The sequence below is a fragment of the Elaeis guineensis genome, chromosome 3 (assembly GCF_000442705.2).
Source record: "Elaeis guineensis isolate ETL-2024a chromosome 3, EG11, whole genome shotgun sequence".
In the NCBI taxonomy this organism is placed as follows: Eukaryota; Viridiplantae; Streptophyta; class Magnoliopsida; order Arecales; family Arecaceae; genus Elaeis; species Elaeis guineensis.
Window position 1 is genome coordinate 4,735,799 of NC_025995.2, and position 17,745 is coordinate 4,753,543.

General features: G+C 38.6%; 1 protein-coding gene across 3 annotated transcripts in view; it reads left to right on the forward strand.

Moving 5' to 3' along the window:
• The window catches only part of LOC105042270 (uncharacterized), a 59,690-nt gene extending 48,649 nt beyond the window's left edge, over nucleotides 1–11,041 (forward strand). For all 3 annotated transcript variants that reach the window (XM_010919402.4, XM_010919401.4, XM_010919403.4), the window contains exons 14-16: nucleotides 4,604–4,723; nucleotides 9,271–9,792; nucleotides 9,957–11,041. In XM_010919402.4, coding sequence (XP_010917704.1) covers nucleotides 4,604–4,723; nucleotides 9,271–9,792; nucleotides 9,957–10,811 — 1,497 coding nt within the window. In that variant the 3' untranslated portion in view covers nucleotides 10,812–11,041. The remainder of the gene's footprint in view (nucleotides 1–4,603; nucleotides 4,724–9,270; nucleotides 9,793–9,956) is intronic.
• Nucleotides 11,042–17,745: the final 6,704 nt, after the last annotated feature.

Here is a 17,745-nt window from a genome sequence, read left to right on the forward strand (position 1 = left end):
GCTCCTTTATTGTGAGTTTCTTTGTACTGCCTTCTTGTCAACCAGCAAGGAACTGAATGTGATAGATCCATTACAAAGTTTTGGGCAACCAAATTTTGAGACTATATGCAAATCCGTTTAGCTTAGATTTTATTTATTAATGCCCTCGGTATTAGCAATGCAAATAACACATCTTGGTGCAACATTAAATCATAATGTTGAAGTCTAATGAGGCATTAACCTTTTAAATGCAGCTTCATAAACAATGGTCCTGAAACTGGCTCTCTATATCCTTGATTGGGAACTTACTCCCTAATGCTTCCATAATTTTTAAAGCAACCTAAGTTGGACCAACTGAAGCCTAAATGCCTGAGATGGAGGTTTTAAAAGCTGATACTGAACCTAGAACATTTTTTGATTGGCATGGTATGGTACCATTATCATACTGTTATGTTATTGTTTCTGACAGTACACACTGAACTTGACAACTTAGGAAAATGAAAGACTCTTGGCATGCATGGGTGTGGTTGGTATGATACGGCTTGTATGCAGTGATGTGGACCAGTATGCATCTGTTTGGCTGGTAGATACTGGAACACGGTTTTGGTGTTCTGGCATTTGCATTGGTGCTAGTTTTGCGTCGGGACAATTTGGTACTGGTCATACTGTCTCCTTCTAGCAGTTAATTGAACCTTAAATGAGAGTGTTATTGAACCCATGCCTGCAACCCTTCAACCATAGTGTTGAAAGCAATTAATGTAGTGTCAAAAATTCGAAACTACATTCTAGTTGCCAAAGCCGGGCCTTAATAGCTAAAAACTTCTACTAAGGGTGGGTATCCACATCAAAAATTTGTCCTCATGCCTACTACCAAAGCACTTGTTTTAATTTCCTTATTTTCTTTGAGAGACCCATCCCCATACCTGCAACTGAATCTACTTTTGCACCTGCTCCCATTTCTGGCATCTAAGAATCAGGCTATGATGCACATTGGATCAGCATTGAAGCAAATTTTAGGTATTTTTATTGTGCAAGTCTTTCATGACAATATGTTATCTTCTCAAGAGCCTAGAGTTCTCCAACGAATTTATACTTATCTTTTTCCATCCAAATGAAGTTTTTTGAATGAAACAATGCATAAGGTCATGGCCAATATGTTGAAGTATGATATATTCTTCAAGAGACTTTTCATGTGATTGCTGACTAAAATTGCTTATTTTGAAACCCTGTTTCTTATTCCCCTAGAAACACAGCACTGTTATATTACATATGAGCGTATAAATTTGTCAAAGTTCAGCATATAGAGATCACCTGATCAGATGTTCTGTTCTGCCTTTGGGTGTAATTTATGTTATAGTATCTCGGTTACTATAGGTCAGCCTTTGTTTACTGGCTATGCTTTTAAGCAAGGTTTTCTGAACTGGTACCGGATGCCGTTCTGGTTGCCGTTCGGTGCGATATGGTACCGATTCGGTACTATACTGACACGATACGGCAGGCATGCCGGTCAAACTGGCACGCCATTTTTTTTAAAGGAGTATTTAATGATTTTTTTTATTTTTTGAGAAATTTTGATTAATAAAACTATTCTTTGATCCTAAATTGTGTTTTTAGAAAGAATGAGTATCCAAAAAAAAAAGCTATCTTTTTACGAATTGACAAATAATTTAAAGGAGAGGCCAGATGTTCGGATTGACAGTCCTGACAAGTTGACAACCCTTTTTCTCTTTCAATTTCATTAAGTATATCTATGATCTTGCAATTCTTTGTTCACTTTTTAACTAGCGATATCCGAACTATAACTAGTGATATCTGAACTATAAAGTCTGAGGTACTTCCATAATTCTAGTGCTTGTATTCGAACTAATGTTTGTATCACTGAAAAAATACTTAAATCAATACATAAATCAGACATCCTTCTTCCACGGTGGATGCATTCTTGAGAATTGACAAGCATGTTACTTTAATAACTACGTAAAAATGATAGATTTCATTTATCTAATTTTTTAATATTTTTTAATATTTTAATTATTTTTTATTATTTTTAAAAAATATTTATATTATAAAAATAAAAAATTATGAAAAAAATTGATCCTAGACCCACGTAGGATCCCACCATTTATGCTACATATAAATTTCTTAGTCCGTGAAGAGCAATAAAATGCTTTTTTTTGGAAATTTAAGCCTAGAATACTATGCGCAAAATGCGTCAAAATATTGATCAATCGACACCAAATTTATGTTGAAAGTAGCTTGTAAGACCCTCATTCATAATTTGATTTTACAGTTTTTTTCGAGTTTTATTTTTTTTAAATAATTTTTTATTTCGCAAATATATTTTTAATTCTAAAATTATATACTTAATGAAAATTAATGATTTTAGTGTCATTGTGTAGATCTTCCATAGATCTACAACATATATTAAAATCAAACAAAAAAATAAAATTTTGACATAGTTTCTCCTTGTTTTTTCATTTTTCACGAATTTAAAAAAGAGGGAAGGTGAAGAATGGGAGCTAAGATCGGATACGTACCTCTAATCAAGCTTGATCGCGCGTTTTTTCAACCGTTCTTGAAATGGAAAAGGGATGAAAGATGCCTCTGTTGTGTCGAAATAACAGAGAGTCTTTCGGCTTTCTCTCAGGCCATTTCCCCTCTTAAAACAGCCGAAATGGTCGGGTCGGTCCGAAACAGGGCCGAACCGTCCGGTTCGGTCCCCATACCGCCTGGTTTGGGGATGAATCGGGCGGTTCACTATTATTATTATTATTTTTTTGGTGCCAGTTTTCATGGCCGAACCGGGCCCGGTTCGGTTTGGAACGTCCCGAATCGGACAGTTCGGGACAGTTCCGAAAACCCTGCTTTTAAGAATATATGAGTGTGAGACATTGTATGCCATCTTGGTTCATATCATACCTTAGTCGCAAAAGCAATATCTAGTCTTATAATGTTGGCATGCTACCTCCCCACTGTTCCACATTCTACAACTGGATCAAGTACACATGCTGCACTCTTCCAGCCAATATTTAGCAAGGTCTCCTCTGTAACTTGTACCTTCTCCTATTGATGTACCTTACTTGAGGTTCGGCTTGGTACATGAGCTGAACTGGTCCATACATGCCTGTACTTGGCAGAACCTCCCTGTACCACCTGATACTAACCCTTACCACCCATTTTGGCGGTACCATGGCTGGGAGTGAGCAAAAGGTTTTGGGAGCTTGTGTTGGCATAGGATGTGTACCAGGTCAAACTAGTAACATACTGATACGATTCTCGACACTACCATTGCAGTTCTTGATATTTAGTTTTCTTTTTTAGAAATGTTACTTTTAGGAGCTGTGTTGTCAAAGGAGGTTGCGTAGGTGCTTAATTCCGCCAATTCACCTAGTGCAAGCTGGCCAAAAGCCTACTTCTTTGAAGATATCTTTTTATATCTTTCTTTCCTTATTTGAACCCATTATGGGACATCTAGGAGGATAATGGAGGCCATGATGGGTCACTAGTATCGGTGCCAATTATGTGTGCTTATTTTCGATTTACTTTTTTTCCTTAGTTTTATTCTTCTATTGCAGACTAGTCTTCATCTTCTTCTTCTTCTTCTAGTCCTTCCTTTGGCTTTTCTTCCTCCTTTCCTTCTAATACCATTACTTTTTCATCAGGCCATGCTTACCCTTTTTTTCATGTTCTTCCCCTTCACATGCTTGCTAGCCCCTATTCTGCTTGCTTCTTCTTTGATGGGTGTTTGGTATGGCCCTGCAGCCTGCTTTTCACTAGTTCCCTGTCCTCCTGCTGCTTCTATGCCTTACCGGGTGTTGGCTGCTTCGCCATGGCTCTTTAATTTGCTGGGTGTTGCAGTAGCAGCAGTGCAATTGGTTCTTTCCTCGTGGATTTTGATCTTTGTTTTTTTTTTTTTTTTTTTGGCATGAAGAAAAGGTTCCATGATGCCATATATTGTGAAAATCGAGTGTATGTATCATAAATAACTACTTATTTATGTATATCTAATGGTGTTCATTATCAAGAACTGAAGTTGCTTTCCTCCCTAGGCCGTTGCCTAAGTCCCTGGGCCTCCACCTGGTTCATAAAGTGTGTCCACTGCCTGGCTTTGCCTAGCCATGTTGACAGCCTTGTTTTATTTGGGTCTTGTTGTGTCCTATGATTTTCCTTTTTTTATTTTTTTTATTTTTTATTCTTTTAAGGGATACAAATTCTGAACATTGTGTTTCTTGTTATTTGTTTCTTGAAGCATAATGTTTTCCTGATTACTACTTTTGTTTTATTCTTTGTTGGCTTATTAAATCAGATTTTGTCATGGCGTTTGACAAGTATGTTGCTTTTCTGCCTGACAGATTTCTCAAAGTCAATATTGTTCAATAGTGCCTCCTTATTTTCAATGGAATTTATGCTCGTAATGCTGACTGACTTCCACTGCATTTTATCAAAATTTATGTTTTTTCATCCGTATTTATGAATCTGACATTTGCATGGCATTAATCTTCTATTTGCCGCTCTTAGCTTAATTTTTCATTCAGTTCTTGGTTGAGTAGCTATGTTGGGATAATATCTGTTATTTTCTTTTTTCTGATTTAGTAGTTCCTTACTAACTTATTACTTTATGTCACAGTTGCCGCAACAGGAGAATTCATTTGACTGCGGCCTTTTCTTACTTCACTATGTGGAGTTGTTTCTGGAAGAAGCTCCAGCAGATTTCAGCCCTTTCAAAATCACCAAATTCTCCAGCTTTGTGAGTCCCTTTTTCTCTACGTAACTCATTTGTCTGAAAATTGGAATTAACTCCTACAAAGGCCTGTATGTTTACTATATCGAATTATATAATTATCCTCTTAATATTTATTTATTTATCGCATTCTTTTAAATTTACTTGGCCTATTATGCCTCTTGCTTGCATTAATGTCCAAGTATTTCATTTTCAATTGAAAATGTCATGCTTTCTCTTAGGATTATCACATGGAAGTTGCATGCTTATGCTGTAAAATCAGCAGAAGAGGTCTAAAGAAATTGTATTGCATAGGAAATGATAGATTCCTACTCCATTCACAATAAGCAGAATCTTGTACATGATCGAGTGATCGGTCTTGTGGATACTTCTTTGACACTGCATCTGTCCACTGTTAAATTTAGCAGTGGATTTGCCCAGGTCCCTTGGAATACTAAATTTATCATCCTTAGTACTTTCTGGTCTTCTTTTCACATGTTTCCATGGAATGCATGTTTAATTTTCATTCAATTGAGTATGAGACATGGAAAATGCTAAAGTAACTTCAAACTTTAATAAGTCACTTAACTGGTTTGTTGTATTCTCATTTCTCCCTTCGTATTGGCATTGTGAATTTCTTGCACACATAATGAAGCAAACTGGGTGGTGTAAGACCACTGACTTTATTGTGTAATTTTCTGAGTTAGTGTAGCATCGTTTGTGAGATCTCATTGCATATAACTATATCCATTTATCACATTTTCTTTTGTCTTCCTACTTAATCTATCAGGCAATGGATTTCTTGTTACAAGAAATGGAAATTATGCAAAGGCTACTAAAATCAACATTCTTTCTTAACCACAAAATGGAAACCCACGATCACCTTTCTTTGATGGTTAGGGTGTTCCTTTAGGCTTTTCTAGTATTGTGAGAACTAGAATCTGGATCTGCATGTGCTTTTGATTGAAATGATATTTCTGGATGTGAGATCCGTGCGCGGAATGTAAGGGAGGCCGCGGATCTGAGGCATTTGCTTCAGCTTCTATAGGGGACTTGCCCCAAAAGCCAGCATGCAATTGTATGCTAAACAGGGAGGCCCCATAGTCCAACATGTATGCTGGAATTAGGGCTGGAAGTTGGCCGGGCCGGACTGGGCTGGGTTATACCTTTTTCCGAGCCTGGCCCGAATTTTTTTTCGGACTTTGGGTCGGGCTTAGGTCTGAAATTTTTTAAAAGACTCAGGTCCGAGCCCGGTCTGAACCCAATTGGGCCAGCCCACAATTCACACTGTGCTGTTGTCTGTTTCGTCGTGGGGCAGAACCAGCATTCAAAGATGGAGGCATCGGGGATAGAGAGCTCTGATCTGGCGGTGGAGGACGAGGCGCGATGGATCTTGTTGGACCGGACGGTGGAGAAGATCGCGAGGAAGCAGGCGGAGCAGCGGATGTACCTGGTGGTGGCGATGTCCAGCCTCATCACCTCCATGGCCGTTGTCACCGTCTATATTGCTGGAAGATCCCACTTCCCCTCCGGCCCGGATGTGTCCTCCCCCTTCGCCTTCTTCCTCGGCCCCCTTTGCTGCGTTCGCCGCCATGGGTCAGCAAGCCCTAGGCTGGCGTTCTTTGATTGGATGAGTGAGAGAGAAGGGGGTTCTTAGGGGGCTTGTCGGAGGGTGAGGGGAGGGAGGCTAGGACGACTGGACGAGATATGCGAGAGGGGAGGAAGGCGGAGGGGAGACCAGGGCTTGGGGATGGTCACCATCTCCGGCTTCTGCGACTAGGCCGACTTTGGAAAGGGTGATCTCCAAGAGCTTGACCAAATGGCCACCGTGATGCCCTTCGTCAAGCACGCTGCCAAGGCCACCCACATCTCCCAGATCCCACGCCTAGTCCGTGAGTTGCTGGGCTTGGCTGTCGCTACTCACCGAGTAGGGCAAATCCGGGAGAATATACACAATGGATAGTGTGGGGGCCTGGGCTGAATTTTGGGTTGTGTTTCAGGCTCGGACCCGGGCCGGGCCAAAGGTTTGCCCGAGCCCGGCCCGAAAGCAAAACGGGCCCGATTTTTTTTGGCCCGAGCTTGGTCTGAATGGTTTCGGGCCGGCCCGAGCCCACTTCCAGCCCTAGCTGGAGTCATGGCTATCCTGTTATACAAAGAGATAATTTAAGGAAGAGAATGATTTATTGGCCCACTTCTGCAAAGGCTCATAGGCTGAAGTATACAGAGACGTAGGCAGGATAAGCAGGAGTTTTGCTTCACCTCTAGCTCTAATTAAATATGGAGTCTCTTGAATTGCAACCTCAGGACGACTGTGTGGGTGCCTTTTTTTAATTTTGTAAAAAAAAAAGTTTATAATTTAAATAAAAATCTGTGGTCTAATCATAAATAGGTCTTTTTCTTAAAAAAACAGTTGCTTGAGCTGTCTAGAAAGCTAATGGTGTAACATGAATGGTGTTAATAAACCTGCCGATAGATCAGATTTTGATCTTAATCTACAAGAACCTGATCCAAGCCTATGTGCAATGGGGAGTTTTTGGTACAGTAATTTGTTAAGGATCTCATCCAATTGATCAATTCACTTATAAAGATGATTCAAATAGCGATCCAATCATTATATACGTATCTGAATGGGTATATATGTATGTATGTATGTATGTATGTGCCTGGTATAGCATATTTTGCAATAATTTCTAATAATATTTGCTTGCAGATGGATAGATAGATTCATGGATCAATGGATAGATATAAAGATATAAATATAATTCAAATGGTGATCCAATCTGGTAATGATCTGACTATATATGTATATGTGTACGTGATATAACATATTTTACAATAATTATTTAATAATATATAATATACATATAGATTTTGTTTTTTTTTTTTTTGTGGGGGGAGGGGGGGGGGCGGGGAGGCTAGGATGCATATGAGAGCATTTGGCATGCTTCCTAGTCAAAAGGCCTTTCAAAAGAAAATCAATGTTGTTGATCATGATTTATGATATATAAAATACTTATACACTTATTTTTTTTCCTTTCACTTTTGATGTCTCTTGCTTATGCATTAAGCCTAGAAAAATGAATGGTAGAATATAGTTAGTGACGAAAAACATAGTATAAATTATATATTTTGCAATTATAAATGGCTGATCTTGATCTAAATATTTTAAAATATGTACTTAACTAATTTGGATTCTTTTAAACTATACATCCAACTGAAATATGATATCATACTGTTGAAATAGTCAACTTTGTTGTTATTCGGTGCATGTGTAAAAGACCTTAAAATTGCATGATTTTTGGTTTCTAGCTAATTCAATGTCATAGATGGTCATCAATGGTGCTGATTTTCATTTCGAGAGCCCTTTATTATTTCTGACTATGGAGCTTTTGGTGTCAAATGCTTTCAGAAGCATCCCAACCTCCTCGATCTGTCGGTCGATATATATATGTATACACTTCTTCACACACACACACACACACACACACACACACATTGGTGTGTGTGTGTGTTTTTTCGTGTGGCATTAGACAGGTATACTAGGAGGACGAGGATCCATAAAGCCAACCCCTAGTAGTTGAGAAAAAGAGCTAAATGATTATGATACATGATATGTATACAAACACACATTATTGGGGGATGGGGTTCCAATGTTGATAAGCTGAGCCATTGGATGTGATCTATTGCCTTTAAAATGCCTACACACCAAAAATTGTGTGATTTGGAGATCTTTAGCTTATGCATCACGTGGTCAAAAAAAATGAGCAGTTTAAATAATATGAAACAATACATGTTTTTGACCAGCTGATGCATATGCTTGGGGTTTCCTAATCACAATTTTTGTTAGATTTCATCCAACGACTTGGATCATCGATATTGGACACCTATTCTCTAATCATGACCTAACTAGATTTGAGTAGAGATCCATTCGACTGGATCCTAGTCAACCCCTCTTATTTGCTGAAATTCACCCATGTTCCTTCCTGCAGTCGTTACTGCACTGCTGACATGCTTGTGTTGACCAAAACTCGAGTTCAGAAGAAGAACCCTTGCCCACGAACTTGCAATTTTACCAGATTGGATCAGATTGTCACATTGGATGGTCAACTTTTATTGATTCCTATATTAAGCTAGAACTCTGTTAATGCAAAAGATTATTGACTGCTAGTTTTATTATGTCCATATATATATCTTTATAGAAAACTATGCAATATTAATGCCGCATCTCTTCGTACCTATGCATGTGGGGCACAAAATATCATCCTAAGCACGGGAGAACATCTAGGATGCTAATGGTGGAAGATTGTTTCACTTAGAAAAGTTGACGGCACCTGGACTTGCCCGGGATGTCTGTAGATAACCTTTTCAATATAGGTTACTTAGCAGTTGAAGAACATGTACCTCTATTACTCTGTTCCCACGTCACTTTAAGAGAACAATCTACTTATTGGAAAGACCCTAATTTTTATGTGGAGTTCCAATTACCACTATATCTTTCGGAACTCATCATTTTTGTTGTAAGTTAAGAAGTGCCGGTCCAGGATTTTCTAAAGATGATGTCGGTTTCTTTTCAGCTTGGTGCTGATTGGTTTTCACCAGTCGAGGCTTCTCTGAAGCGTACTGTTATTCGGAAGCTGATACATGATCTTCTCAAGGACTCCTCTCCAAAGGTTGTCCCAGCTACATGTAGCAATGGACATCTTTCCTCAGGGTTTCCGGAAATTGATGTTGATCATGAACCCATCATAGAATTTTCGCCTGAGCATTCCCGTGAAAACAAGCCAGCAGTTAGTGATTCAATAGCTCCTACTGGCAAAGAAAATGAAAATGATGTTGTGCAAGTATCAGTGGTTGAATTTCTTCCCCAGTTGTGCAGTCCAGCTAAGCCAGTAATTTGTGATTCATTAGGGCCTGCTGCTGACAGAGGACTTCAAATTGAACTATCTTGTAATGTCACCCAATGTGATAAACAAGTGGGATTGGTTTTGCAGGAGTTTCTTGAACCAGGAGCAACTGAAGAGTCTTATCCTAAGCTCCAAGAAAATTCTTGTCAACAGGATGAACCATTTCAGAAACTTGCATCTACAGCATATCTGGTAGTGATATTCTTCCTGAATGTTGACTAGTTTGGCTCACTTCAATATCTATTTAATGTTGTAATTCTCCAAGATTGAAAATGTTACTTTGTTTGGTGCATGACTTCTTTCATTACGTCTATTACTCATTATCACTGTAGTAACATGGTATGTTTGTGGACTAGGAACAAGTGGATGCAGACATGCAAGTAGTTTCCTCAAGCCCTGACAAGGATGATTCCCGACCACAAGATGGAAGCCCCAATTCCCAGATTTGTTCAACTACATATTCCCCAAAGGTTGTTGGAACACATGGCACATCATGGAGCTCGGTGCAAGAAAATGAAGCAGTTGTTACATCACTTGAAACTTTTACCATGAACCATACAGTTTCTGATAAGAACCAGGAAGCCGTAAAGTCAGGGTCTGCCTTGCCTGAAAGCTTAGGGTATGTTTCAGATAGCCCTTCCCGTTCTTCTGCGGAGAAACAGGATGGTTGTGTCGAGTTCTCTCAGGAAACCGATACTGTTAAGGTGAAGAATGAGGATCACAAAGATTCCCAGGTAATTGATCCAATGAAGTGGGACAGTGGGGATGGTGCAGATTGCAAGGAAGTTCACTCATCTGAGGCCAAGATTGGGATTGGTGGAGCTTGCCAGGAGCCAAGTACAACTGAGACACAGGATGGAGATGGTGGAAACTGCCAGGAACCGGATGCTACCAGGGCGGATGATGGAGATGGCAAAGAGTGCCAAAAGAATGATGTTATTAAAGCGGATTGTCTGGATGGTGAATGTCAGAAGGTTGATGCCACTGAATCGGAGTGTGGGCTGCATGCTGGTCCTTGCCAAGAGGATCTCCCTGCCGCATCCAGTCAAGATATCGTAATAGTTGATGATGGGTATTCATTGGATGGCAACAATGATGGGCAGCAGACCGTGAAGAGATCAGAACAGCAAGCTTGCAAACGTCGGAAAGTTACGCCTCCTTTAGGAGGCAGAATGCGCACCCGAAGCTTCACAAGAGACTTTCCATCTTGATCTTTGAATGGCTCTCTAAGATTATTATGTCATTCACTTGATCATTGTACCATGTAAATTTTTTATGACATACAAGCAGTTTGTGTCAGGTCATATAGGATATCCAGTTCTTACATCTTTTGTTCTTTTACTCGTATTGGTGAATATATTTGTTAGCCTTGTCATTAATGACTGGTTTGGATGCCATTGCCTTCCACAATGAATCAGGCCCTATGTGGCAGTGCTCTTAATGGTAGTGCTTTTGTTTATAGAGCTTTGGATGGTTGAGCCCTCTTTAGCAGTGCTTTTAATAAAAAACTGTTTGTTGTTTGATAATTATATTTTTTAAACATTGAAACACTAAATTAATAAAATATTTTTAAGCATCAGAAGATAATGACAAAATAATATATATATGTGTTTAATTACTTAATCATTTATACTATTAAAAATATTGTTATAAAGTATTTTTAATTTATAAAATATTTATTTTAATGCTAAATCTAAATAGCATGATGAGTAATAAATTTTTACATTTATTATAATTATAAAAGTAGTTATAGCATATTATTATATTATAGTAGTAATATTATTATGATTATTAAAAATTAATATTATTTTAGTATTTTACAATAGTATTATAATATGGTTATTATAATAGAATAATGATGATGATAATTGTACAGTATTATATTATATTTTGCTTCAAAAATATTATATTATATTATTGTCCATCAGAAATTATTATGATAAAGTGTTGTTAATGTATAATTTTTTAAAATATTGTTTTAAAAAATTATTATCAAGACTTGGATTTGGGTTTTTCAGGCCAAGATAGCTTTATGACGTGTCTTAGATTGAGCTTTTGCCTGAAAGTTATAAATTTCTTATAGTTTTCTTTTTAAAAATTTAAAATTCAGTTTTTCGAAAAGAGGGAGCTGCTACAAAATTTTTACTGAACATCTGAAAATCATCGGAGGAGCTTTTGATGGAGCTTTTGGCACTCTAATAGCAATGCCAGTCTCTCTTGTTATTGTTTAGCAATTCTTGTACGGATGGTGGCGCAGCAGCAGGCAGCATGTAGGTCGGTTGCTAATTCAGAAGTGTAATGATGGATTGACTTGGTGGTGTCTGATCTGTCGCCCTTAATGCATTGTTGGCTGCCTGTTCTGATGGGATGAAGCTCGGAACAAGGGGTATATTCTCTTGCAAGCTTGCAAGGGATGGTGTATTTTTACGGCTTTACCAGCTTACACATGTGAGTGTTGTTGCTTTGGGACTCTTTGATGTTTACTAACGGAATCAGATCTTCAAAAATCCAGGCTATTGTCATCTATTAAAGTGTGGTCTCTGAAATATATGTACTTCCATATCGATATGACTTCGTAAATTAAACTTTTAAAGTCATCATTTACGTGTGTTTCTTGTCAGCACAGAATCAATTGGCATGGAATTAGAGTATGACAATTGTTCAATCTTGCATCTTTTAGAAAAGATCCCTTGTGAAATTGGTGCTGTTGAACTTCTAGCGAAAGTGACCTATGCTAGTTAAAAATGGACCAAAAAGCTATTTCTCAAAATTCAAAACAAGAAACCAAAGCAATCCACAGTGCAAAGGTGACTTCCATTATTCCGTCAGGCGCAATGGACAATCTGGTTCCCTTAACTAAATTTTTGTGATCAAAGCAATAAACCTTCACCTTTGAGATGTGGGTAGTGTTTGAGGTATTCATAGTAGCTTGTTTTGTTACAAGAACAACTTGACACCTTTGCCGGATCTCATTGTCTTCTTTTCCCTATTGGATTGATTCAATCTGTGGCCATTGTTGCGTTGATCAGAAGTCAAGTACGCCATGTGGTGATTTGGCCGATGGAACTGAGGCCCCTCCGGTTCCATGACTTCTAAATCTTGCTTACGTGTAACCTCATTTGATGTGATTTTTATGTTGGTTGTGGAAACTGCGAATTCTGCGCCGGATCTCATTGTCTTCTTTTCCCGATTGGATTGATTCAATCTGTGGCCATTTCTGCGTTGATCAGAAGTCAAGTACGCCATGTGGTGATTTGGCCGATGGAACTTAGGCCCCACCGGTTCCATGACTTCTAAATATTGGGAGATCAAGACAATCTTGCTTACGTGTAACCTCATTTTATGTGATTTTTATGCTGGTTGTGGAAACTGCCAATTCTGCCGCTGCGTCTGATGACGATGGTTTCTTTTGCTAGCTTTTAGTGGGCTTACGTGGCTACAACTACACCTTGTTGGATCGAATCGCCGATTCTTCTTTTTCACCCTCGAAACACACTCTCGGGCAACCACATTTCTCGGACTTGAAAGATGATTGCTCGATCTCTCGCCTTGTGGCAGTGACTTTTCCTTTGCTTTCATCATGACAACCTTATAAAGTATGTTGTGCATATGATGTTCTTTGGTGTCCCCCCTTTGAATGGTGAAATGACGCAAGAGAACAGCAATCCAATGGAAGCTGTCCTCTGGGTAAAGTTACAGGAAGCACTCGTCATTCTGTAGGATGTTGTTGAATCACAGGGCTTGCTTAAATTTTGTTTGTTTTTATTTCACATGAATTACATTTTTCCTATTGAAATGTACCAACAATCATAACTAAGAATTTGAAAACTAATCTAAGAATCGCTTTAAATTGATCAAATTTGTAGTCAGATAATTATTGGATCACCTAGTTTTTCATGGAAGGTTCGACAAGGAAGTTGGACAATCCAACTTAGGGACCTGTTTGAGCGTTTAGATAGAATCTAAGGCAGCTAAATTTCCAAAGCAAACCCTAAGTAAGTTCTTTTTAATATTTATACTTTTCCTTCGTTTTCTTACATTCGTTGACTTTATGCTTCAATTTTTGTACTTCAATTGACTAAAGGAGCACAGTCTATATGCTTATTTTTTAACCCAACTTAAAGAATAAGTTTCATTATTCAAACCTTTATTTCTATGAAAATTTTGGCTTTTTTTTTTGGTGTGGTGGGGGGGTAGAAGAAGTGACAGCAACCCGTGGAGGGTTTCAGGAAGTGTATGCAACAGCTTTCTCATAGGCTTAAATTTAAATGATCTTTTTTTAATTCTGGGCTTAAATTTATGGGCGTCTGCAGCTCCTTAAATTTGTATTCTTGGCACTTCCAAAATTGAAATGTGTCGGTGTAAAGACCACTGGCACTACAAAAGGATTCAAGTGAGATCATACTCTGAATGTGGGTGGCCCATTTTTCACACACTATCCTTTAATCCGTCCAATTCTACATGCCTTTTGTGCCCGTTGAACCCAACACTCAAGCTTCTTGGATAGGACAAAGGATCTCGTAGCGATCGGTGCCCGTTAGAGCGCATGCTCGCACCTTTGGGTTGGACGCCGCGTAAAGCTTTCTCTTGCTAAAAAGCAACTGGCTTACGGCAGCACTAATCCACAATTACAGCTAGCAGCACTAATCCCAGAAACCTGGCTGGATGCATTGCAAAGATGCGCATACACGTGTATATGCATTTTAAATACGGCAAGCATACCGTCGCCAGCGGGAAGATTTTCATTTCAATGGTGATACCATGTCGAATTTGCAACAACCCAATAAAAAATGAAAATTCGGTGAGACCATGTGGATATCGTCACAAGAATCGATGAAATATAATGAAATACAAACATTCTCATTGAGTTATGATAAGTTTGATGTGATATGATTGTTGCAACGAAGTTTTTTTCATTGCCGATCTTGGGCTAAAAACTTGTATAATTTTCTGAACAAGAAAAGAGACATCTGGACTAGCTGCTTGAACATAATATTTTTGTTTTGCGGCTCACATTTGAGCTAAAACATAGCTATGTGGTGGTTCCTACGAGCAAGATTACAATCATAGAATTCCGTACTAAATTGAACCATCCAGTATATCTCATATCATATTGTATCGGTAGCGTATCAGTACATCGAACTACCATGCATCGATACACATGTATTGTATCGGACCGCAAACCGATATTATAGTGAGTTTCATTGGTATGGGTCCTGATGTCGAGATGGCGAATCTTAGTTGCAACTATAGCTAACTTGATGTCGGAACCTGACATTTGAGCTAACCGATTGGTGATAGAAATGTGATATATATGATTTGATAGCTTCAAGATGAGATATGGTATTTTGATATTGATGGCCATGGATCGAAACTGTTATAGCCCAAACCCATTACAGCCCACAAAAGCCCAAAATGAAAAAAAAAAAAAAAAATAGAGTTAAACCGGGAAGAAGACTCCCGGTAGGAGTCTTCTTCTCCGGCGAGACCCAGGGACTTTAGGAGTCCTAGGATCCCTCGAAATCCTAGGACCCTCTATAAGAAGGTCTCTCCTCTCTTTGGAATCAATCCATCGGCCTCTTCTCCCTCTCTTTCTCTCCGTTTTTCCCGAAGAAGAGCCGCGGGCATAGTTGGGTTTCTCGCCGTGTTTTCTCTCCGACGAAGTCACCGGAGGTCAAGGTAAGTTTCCCTCCTTTTCCTCCCTTCCTTCCTCTTTCCCCCGTGCGTTTGTGCGCGGTGGCCGGTGACGAGTGTCGCCGATCTACCGATGGGAAAGAGACTCTGTTTTTGAGTCTTTTTTTTCCTTGAAATCTCCGGCGCCGGCGATCGGAATTGATCGCCGGCCATGTTTCCTCCGTGACCGGAGGAGTGGCCCCGTCGGCTGCCGACCTCCGCCGTGGCGGCCACGGCCCGAACGGCCGATCAAGGCCTGAGGACCAAGAGTCCTCTGTTCCGGCGCGGGAAGAAGAAGAAGAAGAAAAAAAAAAAAAGAAGAAAAGGAAAAGAAAGGAAAAGAAAAAGAAGAAAAAGAAAGAAAAAGGAAAAGAAAAAGAAAAAAAAAAGAAAAAAAAGAAAGAGAAGGGGCGGAGAGAGAGAAACTCTCTCTCTCTCTAGATTTTAGGATTTATGAAATTAATTAAAAAAAAATTAAATTAAAAATAAAATTAGGATGTCCATGGATTAATTCGAAAACTGGGATGCTATCGACGAATTGATCCTAGTGGGGATATTAGATTTTAATAATTTAGTTATTTTTAATTCGATGAAATTTTGATTTAAAATATGATATTTGACGTATCAGGTTCTGAGAAGGATTTTTGAGATCCCTAGAATTTTAGTTTGGACTTTCTTTTGAGGTAAGTAGTGTTTACTTTTACTGAATTTATCTGGTATATTATGAATTAAATAAATTTATGCATGCTTACGATTAAAATTATTTATTGAAATAATTGTTGAAAATTATTTATGATGAAAGTTAATTGTAGAAAATTATTTATGATTGAAGTTATTTGTTGAGCAATTATTATGATGATATATGATCTCAAAGAATGTTATAATTGATTTGACTCGAATATCAATTAATTTTATTATTCTTGAATATAATATATGAATTGGAAGACAATATGAAATTGACAACCTGACTGTGTTGAGGACCCCGCCAATGGAGGCATATACGTTGGCAATTGACTGTCCTGAAGATTTATGTCGCCAGTGAGACCAGCGACATATCGCCAGATAGACCAGCGACAAAACCGCCAGCTAGACCAGCGGTTTCAAAGGACTTGGCTGCCAGATGATTCGCAGCCCACCGCAAGCAGATACGCGGTATTATGACCCTGCCACAGGGATAATGTGGTCATAGTCATGGTTGGTAAGAAGAATTTAAGAAATTGATGAATTTAAGAAGAAAAGCATAATTAGAAATTATGATGAATTGACTTTTATATATGATTGACAATATGAATATGATTTCATGAAATTACATATTGATTTGTTATGCATAGTATTATTTGCCTGATTATTCAGTTAAAGGTATACACTGCTTACTGGGCTATTTAGCTCATGATAAGTTTTATGTTTTTCTTACAGATCCAGAAAATTAGCATGATGCGGGATTTCGGTTGGGAGAGCGATTAGAGATGGAGTTAACTCATTGATTTAGGATTTTTCTCAGAATTGATTCAAGACCTTTAGTTTTATTTTTAGTATTGACTTTGTCAGACAGTTACTTTCTTTTGAACACTTAGTTTTGATTTGTTATTTGAACCAAAGTTTGATTATTGAATAAAGAAAAATTTATTTAAATGTTTGTGAAGATATCATGATGAGATGCCTTGCATGCTTATGAAAAAAGTATTCTATAAGTATGCGGCGGTTGCCATGACCCTCGATTCACAATCTCAGGTCGGGGGCGTGACAATTAATATGGTATCAGAGCATAAGTAGATAGATAAGGACATGTAGAATAAAGTGAGCGAGTGATGGGTAGACATTAGGAAATTGAAAGGTTAGTTATGATGATTATGATTTGACCTGTCACAAGTTATAATCTTATTAAGAATAAGTTATTATCTCAAATCTATCATAGGTCAATATGCCTCCACGATGAGTGAGGAATACTCAAGGAGCGGTAGGAGGGACATCAAATCCACTTGGCGATAATACTCCCCAATTAAACAGTGGCACAACACAGCAGGAGGGAATCCATGATCCTACCGAAAATACTCCGACAGTACAGGAGGAGCCGAACATGACTCAACTAATGCAAACTCTGATCGCAGTAGTTCAAACACAGCAACAGTTACTTCAACAACAACATGCACAGCCACGTCAGCAATTTCCATCGATACCTGGATATGGAGAACATCCGATGCAGAGAAACAATATCGTTGAATTTAAGAAGCTAGCTCCTCCAGCCTTCAAAGGGACCATCGAGCCACAAGAAGCAGATAACTGGATTATGGAAATGGAGAAGGCCTTCGCTGTGCAAGAATGCCACGATGAAGAGAAGATCCGCTATACAGCATATCTGTTACAAGGCGAGGCATACAACTGGTGGCGTATACTGGAACAAAAAATATGAGCACGATGGGATACCACTTACTTAGGAGAGATTTCGAGATGAATTCTTTGACAAGTATTTCT